Source organism: Ascidia mentula, chromosome 5, assembly GCF_947561715.1.
Source record: "Ascidia mentula chromosome 5, kaAscMent1.1, whole genome shotgun sequence".
NCBI classification, from domain to species: Eukaryota; Metazoa; Chordata; class Ascidiacea; order Phlebobranchia; family Ascidiidae; genus Ascidia; species Ascidia mentula.
The window spans coordinates 1051438-1074610 of NC_138570.1; the positions used below are offsets into that span (position 1 = coordinate 1051438).

At 38.4% G+C, this 23173-nt stretch overlaps 2 protein-coding genes and 1 non-coding gene across 3 annotated transcripts; 2 read left to right on the forward strand and 1 right to left on the reverse strand.

The window, feature by feature from the left end:
* Positions 1 to 270: 270 nt before the first annotated feature.
* On the forward strand, positions 271 to 6257 carry LOC145901762 (mucin-5AC-like). The gene is made up of 12 exons (XM_082989536.1): positions 271 to 331; positions 660 to 950; positions 1297 to 1413; positions 1724 to 2011; positions 2367 to 2480; positions 2971 to 3252; positions 3543 to 3656; positions 3903 to 4190; positions 4478 to 4591; positions 4908 to 5195; positions 5503 to 5616; positions 5953 to 6257. The coding sequence occupies exons 1-12, from the start codon at positions 271 to 273 to the stop codon at positions 6255 to 6257; spliced, it is 2376 nt and encodes a 791-aa protein (XP_082845662.1).
* A 702-nt stretch (positions 6258 to 6959) lies between these two features.
* LOC145902474 (uncharacterized) lies at positions 6960 to 22744 on the reverse strand. The gene is made up of 27 exons (XM_082990463.1): positions 22723 to 22744; positions 22542 to 22659; positions 21899 to 21997; positions 21257 to 21403; positions 20876 to 21001; positions 19663 to 19800; positions 19003 to 19100; positions 18437 to 18644; positions 17986 to 18114; positions 17536 to 17640; positions 17103 to 17260; positions 16662 to 16725; positions 16209 to 16314; positions 15511 to 15652; positions 15236 to 15284; positions 13902 to 14026; positions 13437 to 13608; positions 13125 to 13190; positions 12636 to 12719; positions 12393 to 12461; positions 11973 to 12167; positions 10662 to 10784; positions 9943 to 10077; positions 9338 to 9473; positions 8596 to 8840; positions 7956 to 8124; positions 6960 to 7570 (listed from the first exon to the last, which is right to left on the reverse strand). The coding sequence occupies exons 2-27, from the start codon at positions 22612 to 22614 to the stop codon at positions 7450 to 7452; spliced, it is 3282 nt and encodes a 1093-aa protein (XP_082846589.1). The 5' UTR covers positions 22615 to 22659; positions 22723 to 22744; the 3' UTR covers positions 6960 to 7449.
* Positions 20611 to 20717, forward strand: LOC145904106 (U6 spliceosomal RNA). The gene has a single exon (XR_014402717.1). It is a non-coding gene; the product is annotated as a U6 spliceosomal RNA (small nuclear RNA).
* Positions 22745 to 23173: the final 429 nt, after the last annotated feature.

Here is a 23173-nt window from a genome sequence, read left to right on the forward strand (position 1 = left end):
TTTGCAGCGCTCAAGAAAAATCCCCGCTCACCAGCAACCGCCCAGGTATGACCGGCAGAAGCAAAACAAGCCGGCGGAATTACCGGCTTCGTACGTTTTCCAGTTAGCAGAATTTCTTCTGCGAAGCGTTTGTGTCAAACCGAGCCTCCAGGCCGATATCTTTAATTTTTTAGAACATTAAATTTTTCCATCGCGGCCGCGGGCGTTGCGAAGATTGCATAAAAGGGCGATCCGGCATTCGAGAAACAACTACAATCGAACAGTTGAACAATGGGTAAAGAACTCAAGCTACTTCTTCTGATTTCTGCGGCGGCTACAACTGCATATGCAGGTTTGTATTTATTGTAAATTGCTGCTAAAAATTTCTTGCTTGAAAATGTTGTGTTGTAAGATGGTCTGAGTTTAATAAACACAACTTCAACTGATTTGAAAAATTCTTAACTTAAAAAGTTATTCTTAGTTTTCGAATATGACAGGGATTGCTTTGGGTTTTTCCCTTCATAGCTACTGTGACCCCAACCACGCATTATCCTTATAAAAGTTTTTGTTCTAACCCTAATTTTGCAAAAACCGCATCATCCACTCTCGATGAAGGTCGTTTCGCCTCCAGTGTTTGAGGAAAACATAAAAACTAATGTTTTGTCCCATTTCCTGCACAGTGGCCATGCCGCGTTGCGATGGGCTCGGGTACAAATGGACCCAATATTTTGACGTCGACAACCCCACGGGAACTTGCGACTGCGAAACCCACGCGAAAATCACGGCCCAGTTCCCGAAGCTGATTTGCGCGAACCCCACGGCTGTTGATGCACGGGTGAAGAATATCAAGCTCGACTATCGGCTCACGGGGCAGAAGCTCTCAGTGAACAAGGGGGATGAGAAAGGCCTCCGGTGCCTGAACAAGGACAATTCGGGCGGTTGCCATGATTACGAGATTCGGTTCTGTTGCGGTAAGAATTTGTTGGTTGTTTTAATTAATGTGACACGGTATATGCGTAAGCGATGCGACAAAAAGACTGGGTAAATGTTACATGGGATTGCAGCAAACACGACTAATGTGTGACGTGCATGCAGCGTTTTTGTGGAAGCAAATTAGGCAATGATGATTTCAGGTCACACAGTGCACTGTTTGCAGCACAATAACGTTTATAATCGGATTGCAACGGAATATTTTGGCTCATTTTCTTGCAAATAAAACTCTTAGCAACGATCGAATAAAAAAACTGCCTTGTTGCCAAACTGCGATATTACATCTTCTTACCGGCGAAACTAATTGTTTATTTTTGATCTACACAGATTACGACGAATGCCAGGACAACCCGTGTAACCAACACGCAACTTGCCGTAACACAGTTGGAAGCTACACTTGTACTTGCAAAAGAGGCTACACTGGAGATGGTTACCATTGTGAAGGTGGGACGTTTACAGTGAGAGTTAAAATTATACAGAACGAATGTTAACTGAACACAAAAATATGTCGCTTGTCAAAAAAATACGTTGCATATGCACCAGTTGCAATATTATGTCAAAAAACAAGCAAAATTCCGGTAATAAATCCAGAAAAGCAAAATTCTGCTGGACTTGTATTCATTTACTCACTTTGCAACTGATATTATTACCGGTTATTGGTTTTTCCTTTCAAGGAAAAATGTAATTGTTACAAAAGACACTAAACTTATTCGAGTCACAACTATATGTAAACGACCCATATTAATTTATTAAGTTGCCCCTCGCGTCTGCCCGGGCGGGTTCCAGTGGACCAGATTCTACAACCGTGACAAACCAACCGCGAAATGCGACTGTGAAAAACTTGACGATCTCCGCCGGGAAAATCCGGGACAAATTTGCGCGAACCCGCTGGTCGTGGACGCACGGTTGGCGAAAAACAACATAGACTACAGGTTGGTCGGTCAGACGGTCACAATCGGCGGTGGAAGCGCAAACGGGTTCCAATGTTACAATGCCAAAAATCCTGGCGGTTGTCTCGACTACAAAGCTCGGTTCTGCTGCGGTAAGTTGTTATTCGGATCATAATTTAAATCAAATTATATAATAAACCGCGTCAGTCTAGTGACACTGAACTGTAGTTACCAAACCAGCAAAGTACGTTAAAAATACTGATTAAAAAATCAGTCTTTTTAACAGTGCGTTACCCAAAAAGTACAATTCAGTTTAAACCAGACAAGAGCAATTCGCGTCCCTCGGGCCGAATCTGGTCCGTTTAGTCTTTTTCTGGCCCACTAAGAGTTTGTATAAACAAGGGTGGCCTTTGGAGTATAGTTTGTAACACATTTTTGCTGTTCGGTCATAGTATTTAGTTAGTGTTGTTGAACAAACGGTTATAACATGCCTGCATTTTCCCGCAGATGTGAACGAATGCGCAAGTTCACCTTGCCACGCAAGAGCAACATGCACAAACACACCGGGAAGTTTCAAATGCAGATGTCTACCCGGTTTTGTCGGAGATGGTTTCACCTGTTGTAAGTATTACCAGAGTGTTGGCTTTTGTTTGTAAAAGTATCGCCTATATCAGGGTTTTTCAAACAACGTAAAAGCTTCTTCAATTAACAACAAGTTAAGAAATATTTCGTAAAGCCGCTAATATGAGGAAGTAATATATACTATAGACTGAGTTTTTTTTTGTTTTACAAGTTGTATTTTCCCACTTTAATTCTTACTGTATAGTGCTAATTTTAAAAACAGTCGACCTGAAAATTTCCATTGTGTTGTACCATTACAGTGATTTTACCACTAGCCTATATATCGAACAGTAAGCGTTACAATCACTCACTTGTTACCAGTGATGGAATCGCTTAGGCAACTTTTCATAAAGTACAAAGGCTAAAAAATATTTAAAAATAATTAAGCATTACAGAACTATTGCTGTACGTGCAACCCTGCATGGTATTCGTAAACTATATGCACCTGATTACAACTTTATATTCACTTACATTCGACTCTTGTGTTCAGACCCCGAACCTGTTTGCCCGTCTGGATTCAGTTGGACAAACTTTTACGACCGGGACAACCCAACTGCTTCGGGAGACATTGAGACCCTTTCCCACCTAAGACAAGAAAATCCAGGACAGATTTGTGAGAACCCAAGGTCGATCAAGGTCAGAAGAATTTCCAACAAAGTTGATTATCGAGTTGTGGGACAAACAGTCGAGGCTAGCGCGAGGGAAGGATTCGCATGCAGAAACAACGTCAATAATCCAAACTGCTACGACTACGAAATAAGATTCTGCTGCGGTAAGTTTTTCCGTAAACTTTAAGGGTTTCAAATGAACTTCAAAATTTGTTCTTTCATGAAAAAAACACAGTATGAATCACACAAGATATAAAAGAGTTTCCATTCAAATCAAACACTGAACACAGGGCTCATTCTTTAACGACAGTGCCCATTGTTTAAAAGAAAGTGCCTATTGTTTTTATTATTGTAGTTCAAAGAAAACAAACAACATAACACACTTTACCTGGTGAAATTGAAAATTTTTCTGTCCCAAACTGGGCGAATATTCAAATTGTTTTGTTGTTTTTAGATATAAATGAGTGTGCTTCATCACCATGCGATTCCAATGCTCAATGCACGAACACGCCTGGCAGTTTCACATGCCAATGCAACCCTGGGTATACCGGGAATGGCTTTAAATGCTGTAAGTTATATACTTAAAGTTGAATCCTTGTATTTAGTTTACAGCACTAGCAACAATAATAGGACTAAGATAACATGATTAAATTAAATTTTATGTTAAATTAAAGTCAGACGACCTACAAATAAATGTTGCAGAAATAGTGACTTTTTGAAATTGAGACGCAATATTTAAGAATTATCTTCTTGGAAGTACATGAATTGTTATATTCCTTTACATTGAAAATCTTTATCTCATGTATATTTGTAGTCCGAATTCCAACATGTCCAACTGGCCACAAATGGACAGATTTCTTTGATCGAGATAACCCGACCGCAAGTTGTGACTGCGAACAGTTCACAGAACTGAGGAAAGAGAACCCGGGGAAGATTTGTGACAATCCCAACTCCATCGACGTTCGATTAGTTTCGAATAACAATGATTACAGGCGCGCTGGACAGAATGTGATTGCTGGTACCAAAGCAGAAAAAGGATTCCAGTGTCGTAACAACGTCAACAAACCGAAATGTCTCGATTACAAAATTCGCTTCTGCTGCGGTTCGTTCACATTCTGATTAGATTTAATTGTTTTTTTAGGTGTTAACACACTAACGCCTACTTTAATTTTAAACCTTAATTTTTTTGTAACATTTTGTGCACTTTAATTTAAATTTATTTTATAATTATTGAAATCATATTTTGCCCGAGTGTTATCATACTGAAACCCACCGTTTTTTATTTGTTAACATTTTTAACCTTTTGTTATTTATAATCGTTTTTTTTTCTACTTTCTTTTTTATTAAACTTGAACTTCAGACAGTAACCCAATGAATCTTGTACCACAGACGTCAACGAATGTTTAAGAAAACCTTGTCACGCCAACGCGAGATGCACAAACACACCAGGAAGTTTCAGATGTCAATGCAAACCCGGTTTCATAGGGAACGGTTTCAGATGTGGTGAGTTTGGTTTGCACATAATCCATAGAGTTTACTGAAGTGACCATCATGTTGTCAACGATCCCAAACGAGTTGACAAACCCTGCAAACATTTTTAATAGTTCGTCGTTTTTAAAATTAATGGTTTCTATTTGAACGAAAAAACCTTATGATTAAATTTCAATTAGAGAATCATTACCATCTCACAAAACATTTAAGAGATTTCAAAATCCGTCGCCGAACAACAAGTTTTGTATCCACCTCCCGAAACGATATTATCATATCCAAAATGTTTTTTTTTTGCATACCACGACTTAGTTTCATCGTTTTGTTGCAGTTCCTGTACCCGTGTGTTCGCATGGCTACAAATGGACCGAGTTCTTTGACCGGGACAACGGCGGAGGCACGGGTGACATCGAATCATTTCCTCTTTTGAGAAGCGAAAATCCAGGGAAAATCTGTGCCAACCCGACTGGTATACACGCACGACGAGTGTCGAACAGAGCAGATTACCGACTAACAGGTCAACGTATAACTGCGGCGACCTCCGCTGAGAAGGGTCTTGTGTGTAGGAACAGCATCAACAATCCAGATTGTTACGATTACGAGATCCGATTCTGCTGTGGTGAGTTTCATAAAAAGTATTTGCATCGGAGTTTTGAAACAATTTTTTTTTGAAAACCCGAATGGTTTGAAGTTCAATTGAATATCAACATACAGAAAGTTTAAAGAGGTTAAACAATCCTTTTTTAAAATTTATTTTTCACCAAAGCTAATGAAACTGTTAGGTCGAAGCAGTGGCCCTGACTGCAGCTCACTGATCAAATAAATAATTATGTTTAACATGCTATATCATTAGTATACTAATCAATTAGGCGTGCTTGTTCTTTCGCCATATAAATTCCCAAACTCACCGATTGTTTATCGCTCAGATATTGACGAATGTGCGTCGAGCCCGTGTCACGTGAATGCAAAATGTACAAACCTCCCAGGAAGCTACAAGTGTGAATGTAATGACGGTTTCATTGGAAACGGTTTCGCATGTGGTAAGTGCAGTTTGCAACACCTACCTACAAGATACCGCTTAATTTGTTGCAAGTTACATCTGTTTGTTGGACATTCTTCCATTTACACAATTTTTTTAGTAAATACAATTGGTATATTTTATTTACTAATCATATTATTATTGCTAATAATATATTATTGTTATAAAATTTACATTGTTTTCAACGCTTTAACACCATGTTCTTTATTTTTCATTTCATCGGTATTTTTTTGTGTTGCTTTGAAAGTTTATTGTAAATCATTTTAATGTCAGCCGGCTTACAAACGTACGCAGAAATCTCAAAACCTCAAACTAAAAAAAAACATTTTTTATGCAGTTACGAAACCTACGTGCAACTTCCGTGGGCACAGATGGACGTCCTTCTATGATAGGGACGACCCGACCGGCGTCTGCGACTGCGAGAGGTTCAGTGAACTGAGGAAAGAACACAAAGGAATTTGTGCCAAACCAAAGGCCATACATGCTAGGGTCAAGGTCAGTGAGGTCGATTACAGACTTGCCGGGCAGAGGGTGACGGCTTACACAGCTGAAGAAAAGGGATTAGTCTGCTTGAACGACCAGAACCCAGGAAAATGCCACGACTACGAGATTCGATTCTGTTGTCGTAAGTTCTTGTTTTAAAACTACGACAATATTAGCTTATTTCTTGCTAGCACAATAAAATCTTCTGGATAATGATTGGCGGCCGGCGTCGCAAATTTGCAAGTGTTATCACTTGTGCGTTTCAAGAAACCAAATTAACGCCAGTCCTGCTTCATAATGTCATAGCCAAAACGTGTTAAACAGAGTATATACCGTGAAGACTATATCCAGTACCACACAATATGCCGCATGCTTTTGTTTTGAAAATCCATACGGTGCCGAAGAAACTAAACCCAGTTAATTTTGTATTTACAGCATACTTTCCATTCGGTTGAGAATAACACCCTTGGCGTGGACCAACAGCACGACATACGACTTGGATACTTTACATGATTCCAACTTACACCATATCTTTAAGTTCCTGTTCTTGTAAATACAAATGCACCTGCTCGTAACGTTACGTTGTATTTGTTGAGTCATGGTCGAATTGTCAGCAGAATATCTCGCAGTCACCTTGAAGTCAGGGCAAAGATAATCTGCTCGTTTACGAAGATCCGCATTTGCATGAAATAGGTGAAAAAATACCGCAGGTTTAGTCAAAATGACGCCTTTATGACGACATAGTCGGCCACTGAAATTATGCTTGGTTGAGGAAATTACGCCTTGATAAAAGTCTCTGGACCTCATTCCTAAACTTTTTTTTACAGAATTCACTGAACCAATTGTCCATTTATTTGCGACTTCTACTGCGAGTTTAAACTAAAAGCACAGAAAAGGTTTCTCTTTGCAAGTTAAGATTAACATTTGTTGGAGTAAAAGGTTTTGAAGTTACAAAGGGCGAGGGGGTGCTTTCTAGTTGGAATTAAAGATTTGATCTTAGATTACATAAAGTTTAAACTTAGAAGAAGATGTTGACAAAAGAGTGGGGGGAAGGTATTGAAGCAGCAACCACACTAAAAAACTACGCAGTCTGGTCTGTGTTTAGTTTATAACCTACACTGAAAAGTTATTTTAACGTATCGAGTATAGCTTGTCGGTTAGATAGAAATAATATTACTCTGTTAACCTTCTCATCGTTTATATTTGTCAGCAAACCTTTGTGTTCGCTTCTGCCAAAATCTTACGGTTTATTACGTTATGTTTTTTACTTATTTATTTTAATCTGTGTACAAAGGTAGCTTAAAGCTAATTTCTACTACTGTTACTAAAACCTACATAGCAGCCTGTGTGTTTAGAACACGAAGATAGGAGCGCATGCACTTGGAATGTAAACGAACTCCAGTTCGATCTCAATCTTTCCGTCGATTTTCTTCACCGTCACAGCTCTCTGGCGTGTGTACCTTTGCTGACACCTAGCGGATATTGTTTGAGTTAATCTGAGTTCTTTAGGTGCTTATGGTTGTCATGTTACAAGTTCTTACAACAGTTTGTCGCCAACGCTGTTTGCATGTTATTCATGTGAAAACTAAATTTATGATTACAAAAATACTTAAGTAGCAGACGGCGACCTTAAGAAAACAAAACAAATTCCGTCTAATGGCATCGTCAGTTTCTGTCTTATTCAAATGTATTTGAGCTTTGCCAGATTTTGGATATTTTTGGACATGTAAAAAAATTTTTGGACAACTCTCAGTCATCACCGAGCAGTACAGACTGTTTCCGATAATTTTAATGACATTTTTTTTGTTCCCAATGAAGCACTGCCATTACTTCTGACACAAAAATCGTAGAACTTACTGCATTTTGGCTCCTGAGCATTCGTTCATATCAGTGCAAGTTGTCGTGTAAAACCACTGGAAGCGCGAATCATGGTGGAACAATTCGACTTCCTCATCAGAATCCTCGTAACGTCGAGCACGTGTCAGTGCTTTACGTTCAGTGACCTCATCACAGATGTTTCTTTCCTCTGGACAAGGTAAGTTTAAGTTAATTATGTTAAACTACTAAACGTCAACAGTGTCCCAAAGATGTAGGATAAGTTTCAACTAGGGGCTTGAAAGTAAAAAAAATCTTACCCGAATGATTGAATTTACACGAAAAAATACTACAGAAGGCGATATTTTTAAGTAAGTGAATAAATTTATTAAATTCGAGTTTCTCACAACTATTTGGGACACACAAACAATTGAATTCTCACCGGAACGGCGTAATGGTAAGAATAGTTTATCAGATTGTTTCGGATTGTTCCGGCTCCTATTCTACCGCTGGTTTAAGTAATTATAACGAATATTAAACCACTTGGACGATACATGTGTATCTGAATTTTTGTAATAAATGAGCCAGAACGTTCCACCGGTTCGGTTTGGCAACTTGGTTTTTGCAGTGGATGATCCACTTAATTACTAAATACGCGTTAAGGTTATATGGGGTGCTTTACCATAGCTAACAGAACGTTTCGATCGCGATAAGAGTTGAGCTAACAGTTGGTCCAGATGGTTGCTCGGGCTGTTCATACGATCCAAGATAAGCTCTCTTTCCGCTGAAGGAATCCTGTTCAAAAGTTCGCCGAAGGGATTGGGAACGGTTTCATCCAATTCGCTACTGGAAGATTCGAACGACCCAACACTGAAGCTTTCTTCTTTGTAAGTTGCCGGGATTTCGATAGGCAGGAACAGAAGTGCGCTGTGTGATGTAAGAGTTACAATGATAAAACAATAAAAAACAATTCTTGTGAATTCGTAAGCTTTTTTAAAAAGGAACCAAAACATTTACACTGATAAGAAGTTACAATGGACTTTTTAATTCCAGTGCGTTTGTCAGTGGGCTGTACAACGTATATGTATAACCAGGACATGGTGCAATTGATTGATTTCATCAAATCGCACCGCGCGCCGCAGCTTACCAGAGAGACCAAGTGAAAAGGTCACTTCGGGTCATTTCTGGAGACAGGCCCCTTGTGATTAGTGTGGTGTATATTATTAGATATACCTATAGGTAGTTTTGCCTAGCAACATCTCTGCACCTAACCGTTAAGTTACGATACGCAATTGTTTTACAACATTCACAATAGGAATTTATGATAAGCTGATGCCTTAAAGACCGAGTCCAACGGATTTGAAACAACAGTTTTTAATTTGAAAAAAAAAAAGGACAGCAAAGATTTCGTCAGCAAGACTTACTGGAAAATTTCAAGCGCTTTTTCGGCCTTGCTTGATTGGAAGGTAGCCAACTCGCACATAATGGAAGCATTGTTTATGTCACAAGGTCCATTGTCCTCGGTACCCAACTCTGCGCTCACCCAGTATCTGTAGTCCACTGGCACAGAGAATCAACAAATGGATATTTTAAACATAAACAGTTTTATACAAAATTGATACAAAATTCAGTGACTCTAAGACCTTCTACTGAAAGTTCTGAAGCTTCTATTAGAAAAATTAACCAATCAGTGACCAATAATCATCACAAGCAGAAAGAAAAGGTTTATTTTCGCTTTCTTGCTCAAACAAATATATTTGGCTTGATAGAGTTTATTTAAATAAAAAAGTATACACTTATTTTAGCAAAATATATTTGTCTTGTGTAAGAAAGCGGACTGATTTTATCCAACGAAAATAACCGTTCTCTGGCTGCCTGTGGTACCAAGTGCTTTAGGTAGAATTTTTCACAGCAATAGAATGAGGAATGATTTCCAGAATCAATTACAAAGCATTCACATAAACTCATTAAAAATTTGTGACGAAAATTATATTTGACCCAAAATTCAATTATATTAGTTTGTTCTTACCGATGCAAAACGACCCGTCGTAATTGATATCAATTAAATCGCTTGGACAGGAGCAAGAATACCATCCTTTCGTATTCGCGCAAACTGCCTTTGAGTCGCAAAAGTTGAGACTTCCATTCACGCACTCGTCAATATCTGTAACGAAGTATTTGCTCGTTTTCACTTTGCTTAAAGCCAGCAGTAAAAATAAAGATAGCTAATCCAGTGCCAAAGTCACTAGCTGCACTGATGAGACCTTAGAGGTCGAGGTGCACCTGTCTGCAGTTCTCATTAATTATTATGGCTCTGATACACATAAACGATTGAATTTACACAAAAAAATAAGCCAATAGGTTTTCGTGTACCAGGTGATGGGTTTTCGAGCAAGTGAATAAATTTACCATTTGGGTCACGTCACATTAGCCGCTGTGCACTTGCCGGAACGCCGTACAGACAAGGGTTCTTTACATTTTACAATTAGATGTAAAATATTGATGGTAAGCTTTGCCACCTAAAACCTACACGTATGCGTCCTCCAGATGAATTTGCTCTTTTTACTATTCTTCCTTTTTAATCGTTATTATAGTCATTTTTTTTCAAACAACGTGGGCACGGACTTAGTCCATCTGGTGAGGTTTCATGCTTCAATAAAAAGCAAAGTTGCCTATTTGAACCATAGGCGAAATGTTCGTTTTTTTAACACAAGGGTTTATCAGAAACATAGTCAGACGTCATCTTACCGACACATTCTTCTCCTTCCATGGTGTAACCACCGTCGCACGCACAGGAATACGAACCCTCTTCATTGACACAATGTGAGTTGTCCTGGCATTCGTAAGAATCGTGGTAACATTCGTCAATATCTGCGATGTGAAAAGGTTTATTACAGATGTCTAATCGCGCCATCTTAAAGGGTTTAAGTTGAAAAATAAAAGCATCAAACTAAGTGACAACAATTCTTTTTCTGAAAATTAATGAAACAAAACAAATATTTGCATTAAAAATATTAATGATAAAATATTAGTAAACAATGAATGTATTGATTCGTAAAATGGACACCCCCCAAATAAATATTGCGAAGCCTTCTGTACCCCGACAATTTCAAACCATGAGATTCTGATTGCAAAACAATTAAAATTTAATAAGGTTGAAACAATTAATCATACACTGAATTGAATTGTGTTCCGTCATGGAATATTATTTTAACAACTATTTGCGGAATAGATATGTATTTAAACGCGTGTCCATGACCACTAAACCTTCGTGACTTCGTTATGTATGAACTTTTCTTTACACACAAGTATACACTGAAGAGCTTGTTACGAAGCAACCAAATGGATTAGTCACAAATTAGGATAATTAATTGTCAGCTCTGTTGAGGAAATATAATTAAAATAGTTCCCTTTTCAATATAGAATGGGACAAAACATTATTAAATCATCTGTGGTGAATCATTTCTTGTTTCACTTAATCCAATTGCAACATGTTAAAATGGAATGAATTGTTTTAAATTGTTAATGAGTACATGTTATATATTGGTGCATGCTCTAAATTAAGAGTACGCAACACAAACAGTGATACGTGCCATGTTTGTTGTACGCAATCTAACAAACATTTATGTGACTTTTTGTCCTAAAACCAGTTTGCAAAAAAGCCTCAACAAAACTTTGTTGGATGTTGAACATCATACGATTAAATGAACATATATTACCTGACATAAGTGAAAACCAGCCCGCGTGTCAGTTTTTAAACCAATGACGTGGCAAATTCAGCCTTGTGTTCCCACCCTCTATATATATACACCCATGCACAGAAAGAATTGTTTTGAATTGATTATAAACACGTGGTGTATATTGGTACATGCTCTATACAGTGGTGGGATTCAAGTATTTAAGCATCCGGTTCACTCACTAGCAGCGTGCCATAGTAACCGCGGGAATACAGTGCACGAAGTGAAACATACAGCTGAATCCCACTACTGTCCATACAGTTCCCTCTGCAGAGGAAAAAAGTGTTTCTGGGCAAAGTTTGTCGATAGAAATGTAACTCACCGTTGCAACCATCAGATCCCCATCCATATCCTTCCCAACCGTGCGCACAATCGCACTCGTAACTACCGACCACGTTTTGACCTTCAGCTTGAAGGTGACACGCGGTGAAGGACATGAAGAAGCTGGGCTTGTACATGTAGTCGGTGAGGTTGACGAACGGTTCGCTAAAGTTCAGCGGGTTGTTGTTGATAACGGCTAGAGAAAATTGGATGCAGGTCAACTTTTAGATCGGAGGAATTGACAACTGCGATGTTGACTGTTTTTGTTAATACAGGGTTGTTGGACAATGTAAAACCATTGATCATTCTTCGTGAGGAAATCACAATCACACATGGTTGCAAGCAAAAACAATAACATTTTTACTTTAATGCGAAGTGGAAAAAAAACGTAAAGGATTTTAATTTCCAACCAATATCGTACTGTAAAATGATTCGTCTTGTATTTGGTCGTAGAGCATTTGAACCAATTCGTCGGCTGTGTATCCGATAGCTGCAAAAACATCGTAAGAGTTGCTATAAAAATTTGTTGCATGTTTAGATGTAAAAGCGATTAACAGTCGTTTCGAGAACGCCATTTGACGAAATTCAAATGTCATGTAGAATTCACAATTTTCTGTATTTGTTCTTCGGTTTAATTGAATGAAAATGTGAAATCACAACTTACCGTTTCCAGGGTTAGCATCGTTGTAACTGGAGAGAGCATCATCTATCTCGTGGTAATCGATGTAAGAAATAAAATTGTCGAAATCTGCACGACAGCAATGATATAAGTTTACACAAAACAAAACGTTAAATAAAACATCCTTATTGGAAGCAAAGTGGAGCCAATAACACTGCTTATCATATGATTATTGTGTCACGGGGCCTGACGGCAATATTGGTTGAGCTTGGCATGGCCATAGTGTTTCCACCATGTTTTGTCCGTAAAGTTGCACCTAGTTTGGTGCCCAACGGATGACGGCGATTGTAAAGTCACCACAAGGTGGAAGTCTTTGCTTGGCCGTTTGCTCGGCAAATAAGTCGTCTGATAGTCACACCAGCTGCACTGATAAAACCTTATAGGTCGAAACATTGGCCATATGTCTGCATCTTACACAATCCTTATGGGAAACTTGTAAAAAATCTCAAAAAACAACATTATGGAAAATCTCACCTGACGGCTTCGAAAACCACAGTAAATTCGGGGAAATCGCTGGTGGGTAAAGAAGGGCTTTGAATCCTGAAAAATATGCAAAGTCAATAAATATGGGCGTGTACTTGCATTAATTGACGCGATCTGCCATTAAATGCACCCTGTTTAATTTTGCGGAGTTTATCGTCTTTTGACACTTGAATTTTTTGCTCGAATTAGGCATTGCCAGTATTCCTGATTTAAGTAGAACAAGATGCCCTGGTGAGAGTTTAAATTTGGGACGAGCTTTAATATTGGGTGTGGTTCAAATTCCTGCGTAACACCGCTACTTGCCCGGATAACTATTGATGACAGTTCCGTTCATATCAATAAAGACGCTGTCTCTAAATACTGGTAGGACGTTGTACAAGATTGAACCAGATTCGACGAATCCGTTATCGTCCATGCATCGAAACACGACCTCCCCAAAGACGTAATTGATTATGTGGGTGAGGGAGGTAAAGTCCTATAAAAATACCAGAATGAAATAAATATATAGTTAACATGTTTTTTTGGACCCAGTAATGAATTTGCAATAACACCTATTATAAAGGCAAGTATAAACCTTGTTTATATACGTTTATATAATCTACTTGTTAATTTTATCATTTGAGTTTCGAGTAACAAATTGCTCATAACAACACAAAAAAGTCCAAAAGCAAACTTTGAAACAAATGTTTTACTGAATAAAGATTAACGAAATAGAGTGTGTTTCAATTTGCACTAATATCTAGAGATAAACACAGAGATATAACTTACAGATAAATGATAGCTGCTCTGGAATTGAGTTTTCATGCAAGGAAGAATTTTAGTTAAAATATCAGTGACCGTGTCCGCAGCTGAAGGACACATTTCACCTGCTGGAAAAAAAGCATTTATTAATTCTGCGGTTTGGGGTTTGGAGGGGGAAATTATTTCATAAGGATGACGTTAATTTTTGTGGCACGGAACGTCTCACGAAGTAAAAATTAACTAGCTGTGCCTAACGGTAAATTACTTTATATTTTTACATAATATTTCGAAAAACCCAAAATTATAAATATTTAAATAAGATATTTAGGGGGAGACGCACAGCCTCTCCTGTTTACGTCATTGCAAGTTTCGGGTTGATAAATTTGTTCGTCTGTTAATTTGCGATATTGGTTTTTACCCTTTTCATGCATAACCCTTGCTTACTTAACGTGCAAAAAAAATTAACTTACCTCCAGGTGCACCTAAGAAACAAAGTTTTTCCTCGTCAATTTTTGCCGAAATAAAGACGATTTTACAATTACTGAAGCCGGGAATGCAAAAAATAATTGCTTGCTAGTTATTGGCGTGTGTGAAGCATAGATTGCAAAGTTTGCAACACCTTGTCCCTACTGCATGAACTCTATTATGGCTGCATATTCTACATCATAGTTGTAAAAAAATTATAAAACTTTTACAGGGCCCAGAATAAAAAAAATTGGATTTATCAGTTTTGCAAAATTTAAAAAATCTAAAATATACGTGCTGTATTTTTACGACGTTTCGCCTGCCTTTCGGCGAGACTTGATACCACAATTTCAAAGTAAACTACACTAAAACATTCAGAAGCACAAAAAGGAAAAAAAGTACACGTTGACACGTGTCAGGGGCAAAACACGAAACACTGCGGGAGGCGAACAGTTACAACATTTAAAAAAATTAAAAAAAAGGTTGCAAACTTTCCATTCTGGCACAACAACTTATTTGATATTTTTCAATAATTTGGGTTTATACGTTGCTTTAGAAAAGTTTTAAGAATTTTTTGCAATTAATCTATTATCCCATATTGTGCACATTCAGTGTCACAAACAAAAATACAACCCTGCCAGGTTCGAAGAAGTATTGCAGTCTGTTAATTTGCGATATTAGTTTATACCCTTTCTGATGCATAACCCTTGCTTACTCAACGTGCAAGAAAAAATGAACTTACCTCCAAGGGAATCTGAGAAACAAAGTTTTTTCTCGTCAATTTTTGCCGAAATAAAGACAATTTTACAATTACTGAAGCCGGGAATATAAAAATTGTGATTATATCATTAACTTCGCCCTTGCTTATTAACGTAACGTGCAAAAAATGAACTTACCAAAGGGATCTGACGAGGAACAATCTGATGATGGAATGGCTGCCTCAAGCTGCAAAATAGTTTTTCGTTAGTTTCGCAAATCAAAGCGAACGTGCTCCATACGCTACTGCGTTCCTTTTATTGAGTGTTGCGCAAAAAAACGATAAAAAAGCGAACAACGCCTAGATCTTCGTCATCTCGACTGCAAAGGTTCCATGTATGTACGGTTTTATGGGAAATTTAAGACCGTTGAACATTCGTATCAGTTTTCATTGTTGTGAATGGCTGTAACTCACCAGAGCAAAGAAATGATCATAGTCCGTGAAACCAGAAATTGATTCCAAGAATTCTGTGACAAGAGTTTGGTAATGACTGCGGTGAATGCTTTTATCGAAATTAATGTTCTCTGGGAAATCCACACATCCATATGCCGTCGACCTGAAATGGAAATTGGGGCTGAGAAGAAAGGAAGTTTATGACTGGGGTGCCATGACGCCGTTCATGTGGATGTGGAAATTCATAAATGATAGTAGGAACTCAAGGCAATTCCGAACATACAATGTAAAGTTTTTGTTTCAAAGGCAGTAACTATGAAAATGTTTCCTCACGCAATCAACCTTACGCCAACACTTATTTTGCGTGACACAAGTAAAAAATTTAAAGTCAATTCCACAATCTAAAATATCCTTGTGTCTAAACGCTTTTATTTTTTGAAAACATGTTTCGCTTTAACAAGTTAGCACCTTAGCTTGTATTGTTGGCTAGTTCTATCATTTTATGTTGATTTCTGTTTATAAGGTTTCAAAACTGAATATGCTTAGTAAAGCGAAAATGTATGCGAAAAAGTAAATCGTTTAGACGCAAGGTTATTTAAAATTATGAAATTGATTTTGAAGCAGGAAGAACCCAAGTGAGAGCATGAAAACCAAACGTTTAAAATTAAAGGAATAACAGTTTTAAGGTACAAGTGTGAATCGGGGTGTGTTTTTCTTACCTTAAGACGTCGATAAAAGTCGTGGCATTCATATACGAGGCATCGAAACCATCGGCGTCAGGAAACCGGTCAATGACGCAACCCAACCAGCTAGCAAGTGTCACATCTAATGGCGAAAATTCGGTTTAAACAAACATGTTTAATTTACATAACTTGAGGAAGTCTCGCCGGATGGTGGACATAACGTTGGATACAACAAACACTTTTGTAACTCAAGTGCCGGAAAAACAATTCTTATTAAAAACATGTTTATTTCTGCGGTTCTCAATTTTTTTCCCCGTAGGTTTTCTTGCCAGTCGCAAACAAATCTATCATTAAGTCTTGCAACTTTGTGCCATTGTAAGTGCGCTGTGCATTATTAAACTCAACAATAAAAAAGATCTCAACATATTGTTTGACTGTTTCAAAGAAACTGTATTAAACTATGAACATTTCCGATGAAAATGGTTGCACCTTCAAGCGCGTCGTTCATGCTGAAGAAAGCAGCTGTTCCCACCATCGAATCTGGGCACTCGCTCTAAAACAAAATATGAAAACACACCGGTATAAAATTAAAAGAGTCATAATATTCATTGAGCTACAGGCAGTTGTGCTGATTTAACGCAACAGTTACCAGTAACACACACAAGACATTCTGGATGGACACTGTGTGCATCATATAGAGTGAATAATTTGTGCAAAAACCGTTTGGGTAAGAAACCAACGCAGTGTACGTTTGTTCTTGGTCGCCCGATTGCTGAGATCATTACTTAACGATCTATGTTTACACTTGACTCTTCTACAGCTGTAGTGCTTTCACTTCGTTTAACAACAAACTTCCCAATGCTCATTTATAAAAAACGTTCAACAGCGATTCAAGGCTTTGCACATAGAAATATTACACAGTAGTCACACCTCCAACATGCAGTAGGAGGAATCTGTATTGGTCCGGACCATCCCGGTCGGACAAGAACAACCAGGAACGCAAACTGCCGCACACATTTCGCCGGCGCATGTTCTCACGCATTGTCCGTCACATTCCGTTTCGATGAGGTCGCCAGCGCACAATATACCTGCATATGGATTATAACAATGTCAAAAGGTGCTTTTGTGCATAAAACGTTAAAAACAGAATGAAAAAGGCTTCCATCTATCGCAAAAGCAAAATGAGAAACCCATTTGAAACGTCAAACAGTTTAAAACGGTCGATTTTTTGTGTAAGTGTTACTGATGCGCTAACCAAAAACGTCTATAGCACAACATGTGTGGAATATCTTTTTTTAGCTCACTTAAACAGGAAACAAAAGTTTTTTGGAAACACTGCACTATTGGTCATGGTATTACGTACTTCCTGGCCTTGAAGTATCGATGACGAGTTCAACGAAGGTGGGCACCTCGACCTTGTACAACCCGTGCCACTGCAGGAACTTGGTGAGGAAAGGTTCGTCGAGTTCTAAATCATCAGAAAACATTGATTCGCATTCAAGGCGTAATCGTGTTGTCGAAGTAATATTATACACGGACAAAACATCCTGATATTATTTTTACTTAAATATTCTGCCAACTTGCATCGAATTATCAACGAAAAAGTGCCTTTTACTGTTATGGGATGCTTTATAAGCAATTAAATATAACTTATATGGTCGCGCTTAAAGGAGATTGAATATTCCAACATTTCGCTCGAATACACCAAGAGCTGGTCCATGAGCTGCAGACCATTTCGACCTCAACAGCTAAATGATCATTGTTGGCTTATTTGTACAAAGACGTGTTCCATTATTTGACAACCAAACGTTACCGCTGCATTCTCCAATCATTCCGGACCCAAAGAATCCGCTGTCGCATTCACATTCATACGATCCCACTGTGTTGAAACAAGTGGCGGCGTTTGGATCGCACAAGTTTTCCCCTTCGCACTCGTCGACGTCTGCAAGATTTGCAAAAAAATTAAGTAAGATCCGAATAAGATTGAAATTAAACCCTCAAAAAAATTAATTAAAAAAATTAATTAAACTTAATTTAAAAAATAAGTTTTTTGTAAAATAACTTGACCTATAATACCAAAGACTATAGGACTACCAAGTGTGAACAACGCAGTAAAGGAGCGGCTTCGAAACTTTTCCAATAGCAACAAACGGAAATACGTCGCATGTACGAACTATTTTGTTCACCAACTTTCCTGAACGAAAACTATACCATCCCAGACCTAAACATTATAACATGACATTTATTTTGGTCAATATACTCACCCAAGCATTGCAGTCCGGATCCATAATATCCTTCTGAGCATGTACATAATGTGGGAGCGTCGTTAGAGCAGACGGACGAAAAATCGCACGGTAAGTAATCAGTCAACGCATCGATGATGTCAGTATTCACGTAAGGGTACAACAGTCTGAGCGAGTTGTCGTAGGGCGCCGTTTCATACTTGGTCGTCGGGATTGTGTCAATTTGAACCTAAAAGTGCGGGAATGACAACCGGATCACATAATAGCAATAAAATTCGTAATGATACTATTAAAATGTAAAACTGGTTGCTTAGTTTCAGCAGACAAGCCCTCGATTGGTATTGTCTTGTCAATATGTCAAAATGTGAAATAAATTTAATTGCTTGAAACCACTCGTTTCAATTTGTGCAACAGAGAAACACAGAAATCTGTACTTGAGATAATAAAATAAGCAATTAGCAACAGAAAGAGTGTTTCCGACTGGGCGCAGGCCCGAGGTCGAAACTTGGCCGGTGTGTCAACAGATTGATAAAATAGAAAAATAATGGATAGAACACAAAAGAGCATTATGTGCAATTAACCCTCACCCAAGCATCAGCCTCGGAGATGGTTCCTTCCATGAGAGCGTCCAGCAATTCCTTCGAAGACAAGCTGACTGCAGCAAAAACTTCACAGTAGTCGCCCTCTGCAGAATTGCACTCGTTAAATATTGGACTTAAAATCTTCATCGTATATGTTAACTTAAAGTATCAAAACCGAGCATAAAAGTTTTAGTAGGCCAAATTTCTTGGTTAAACATAACTGAGCCTTCCTGTATTATGAAGTGCAGTAGAAAATAGTTATACGCAAGTCAACACGCAAGACGCACGAATTGTTAAGTTAACTTGTAAAACCTCCGCCTCGTGTTCGGGCGGTAATTGTTCGTGATTGAGACAGCAGTTTTAAATGGCAAATCGACCCAGAGCTTCAGTATCGTTTATAACAAAGGTTCCCAAGCGGCTCTCTTTTCATTGGGAAGTTGTTTTGTTGGGTATTTTGAGAGATATGTGGCAATTTTTTCCACTGTGTGATTAGATTTTATACAGATGTCTCTTGCCGGGAACAACTTTGTCCACCCCTGTGATAACGTTAACCACATGGTGGTTTCCTGCGAATTGTGAACTTTGCACCTGGCATATCCGTATAGTAACAGGTTAGGAAACACTGTTCCACAGGTAATAAAACCTTATGATAATTATGTCACAAACCTTCGCACTCTCCGGCGTCGTTCAGCATATGTCCAGGTAAACAAGCACAACTGAAACTTCCCATAGTATTGAGGCATTCGTAGTTGGCCAACAAGTCCATGCATACGTCAGTGGAGGGGTCGGCACATTCGTCGATGTCTGTGAAAAGTTACAAAAAGGGTTGAAAAATGTCCTGCACAAATGTTGATCAACCTGGAGTAACACCAAATTAACACCGTATTCAATATGTTCGCAACACCGCGCAATTTCTCTGCGGCGTTTTTTCTCTTTGGCGCTTACTGCAGACAATCGCGCCTTTTTCGTCTAGAACTCTAGACAATCGCGCTTGTCAATGCAGGGCACGAGATGAAACAACAAATAAGATTCCTTGTTTTATTCAATATTTTTGTTCAAATCTTATCATCAACCGCATGCACCAGGATCATATTTTACTGTATTTGCATTTTAAGTTCAGAGACCCAAGTTAACGCCTGTTTTGCAGAAAACAAATTGTTTAAAATTGTACTAATTTCGCGCCCTGCTGTTAAATATTGCTGGACGAAAACAAAATGGGAAGTTTGGCCAAGTTCCAAAAATGCCCTCCTCAATATTCACGGGGTGGGCGCTTGGAAATTTCAGTGCAGAAAAACTGGTAATTTGACGTTAGTTTGTTTATGAAAATGAATAGAAGATGGGTCATTTCATTATTCTTGTTTGTTTGTTAATTATATGAAGTTTACGTTCGCCTGGCTAATTGCGATCGCTGTTTTGTTGTATTGCAAAAGTTTAACTTAGTTTAATTCTGTTTTTTCTTTCTAAATTCGGGTTGTTGATAGAAACGAACGTTAAAGGGGTGAAAATCGTACACGTCGGTCGTACGTTTGCCCCGCTGTCTCCCAGACAGGCACCACATACGTAAGTTCTTTCTAAGACGGTGGGGCCATATATGGGGCTCGACATGAGGCTGGTGTACCTGCTTCGGCGGTACATATACTAAAATTGGAACGATACAGAGAAGATTAGCATGGCCCCTGCGCAAGGATGACACGCAAAATCGTGAAGCGTTCCTCATTTTAATTATTTTATTAAAAAACGGGGTGAAAAAAAAATAAACTTTTTCGAATTTTTTATTTTTCGCAAAAAGTTTTTATTTCCTGAAAAAATACACTCTTTTAAACAGTTTTCGATCATTTTTAAGTCGGAGTACAATTATAAACAACTGAAAAAAACATACCTTGGCAAACGCCGTCAACCATGTCGAAGCCGGTATCGCAGACGCACGAGTAACTTCCCAGTTCGTTATCACAGTAGCTCACTGAAGTGTCGCAGTCGTGCGTTCCCATATCACACTCGTGAATGTCTGGAACACAAAATATTTAACTGTTAAGTTGGCCCAGTGTGATTCTTTAAGTTTTTGGCATGAGAAAAATGTAGTTAGCACAATTTTATGTTGACCTAGACCTAGCATTACTGCATGGCACATAGAAAAAATTTTTATAATTTCTTTGCGAGTGACCATTGTACAGGAGTTTCACGGATTGCCAATGAATTGTGGATATATTTTCACAAAAAACGCAAATGTTTTTCTTTACAGTGGATAGATTGAAACCAGTACCTTCGCAAACTGTTACATTTGATCCATCTGGAGTAATGTCGTTGAAGCCAGCTCGACAAACACAGCTGTACGTGTAGTTTCCGTTTACACAATCTGTGTATTCTTGGGAGCTGCATGGGTTTTCGGTGAATGCACATTCGTCCAGATCTGCATGTTCCCAGAAAGAGTTTTAAGTAGATTTATCTTTCTCTAGGTTAAGGTTAAGCTGTCATACGCACGCGCCACACAAACTAGCCATACAAAACTTACCGAACTGTGACGTAGGCAAACCTTAAATGTCCTCATACAAGCATACAATTTAATGAGCGTTAATTTTTGATAGTTAACTGCTTCCAAACACAGGAAAAATGAAAACACATACTGCACAGCCAAGCACAACAACTAAACTTAACGAAAGAAATCCCGCCAAAAGATTAAGACAATGTCACTATTGTGAATAATAAATGCAGTGACGTGTACACGCATTGTTACGTAATTGAGTACTGCTACCATCACTCGCCACCAATAATGGCGGCGAGAATTTGCAGGTGATATATAGGTTTTTGATTAATAAAATAGGAAGTTACCAGTCTGAGAAACTAAACTAAACCTTTGGTTTACACCAAAACTAAACATTTTTGTACAAATAAATGCAAATGTCACCTGACAGTTCTCCTGCATCCCCAATAACATCTTCAACTTCGGCTAATATTGCCTCCAACATGTCTGGCGGTACTCCAGTTAGTGTGATCGTCAAAGCACCTTAAGGTTTAAATGATACTTTAACCACAATGTTACCTATACGGTTATTCTGCCCACTCATATTTTGCCGGATATTTTAGCAGTGGAAAATTATCAGACTGCTTAAATATTTTTTCTACTGGTAAATGTCAAACAACAATAGTCAATATACAAGTGATTCTTACCCTGTTCCACTTGGTGAAATATATAACTATATGGCCCGGTTATTGTAATATTACTGCCACGAAAAGTTTTACTTGTCGTCTTATGTGTTCATGCAAAACACAATTGTAATGACACAAAGGTGGATCTAAACATTCATTCCAAAAGCATTAATGGCATTATTTTCGACGCTAAAAACACGGTAGGAAAAGACACGCGTCTTAACAAGGTGATGAGTAGACACATATTTTTAAACCACCTTTCTGTTAGCCGCTGTACGTTCAGTGTTACAAAATATTCTAGTGCGAGCCGAGCTTCGTCCTATTCGACCCCTTTTGGAACTTCCCTTGCAACAATGCAATGCAAAAGTATTGAAAGTTTCCCTTACGATATCCGCACTCACCTGTTTCCTGGGTTTGTCCTGGTGAACACCACGCAAGGGTTAAGACCAAGACCAACAAGCAACGTTGCCACATTTTGAATCAGCAGAACTCAATGCACAAACAAAGCTTAAACAATTCCTTCGTAAAAAAAATAGCAAATACAAATCTGAGTACACTGCTCGAATAAAAATCACCACTCACATTAATAAATTGAGTTGAATATTTGATAAACATGTTTATAAAACTTTTTGCGACGAATGCAGACGAAGTCGTGAAAGTTTGTCTGAAAATCGCTTATAAACCTTCGCGAGTAGACGTCCTTGTGGTGGGAAAGTTTATAGTTGCTAGATGTCGCTTGGCACCACCCAAGCAAAGCGTGCAAAACTACACCCACCTACAACATTGGGTGCAGTGGTGTTGGCAACCTGTTCAATTATAGGGTCTGGTCTCCATGGTCTGGGAGACATTGGTTGTAGTCTTAAAATAAATCAAACGATTCATCTAAGCAAATATAGACCTGTATGTAGCAACTTGGTTAACAATGGTGCTAATTAATAAATGATTGAAAGAATGCGGTTGCTGTGTCACCAATGATGACTTCCAAGCTCGATAGAAACTGAAAATTGCTTTATCTGGCAACTGTAATCAGGGT

Excerpts from the sequence above, each read along its gene's own strand:
- LOC145901762 (XM_082989536.1), top strand. The coding sequence starts at position 271 with ATGGGTAAAGAACTCAAGCTACTTCTTCTGATTTCTGCGGCGGCTACA. Across the intron at positions 3,657-3,902 it reads CGGGAATGGCTTTAAATGCT|TCCGAATTCCAACATGTCCA; the intron begins GTAAGTTATATA and ends GTATATTTGTAG. Across the intron at positions 5,617-5,952 it reads TGGAAACGGTTTCGCATGTG|TTACGAAACCTACGTGCAAC; the intron begins GTAAGTGCAGTT and ends TTTTTTATGCAG.
- LOC145902474 (XM_082990463.1), bottom strand. The coding sequence starts at position 22,614 with ATGTGGCAACGTTGCTTGTTGGTCTTGGTCTTAACCCTTGCGTGGTGT. Across the intron at positions 18,645-19,002 it reads TCTCCGAGGCTGATGCTTGG|GTTCAAATTGACACAATCCC; the intron begins GTGAGGGTTAAT and ends CCGCACTTTTAG. Across the intron at positions 16,726-17,102 it reads CCTCCTACTGCATGTTGGAG|AGCGAGTGCCCAGATTCGAT; the intron begins GTGTGACTACTG and ends ATTTTGTTTTAG.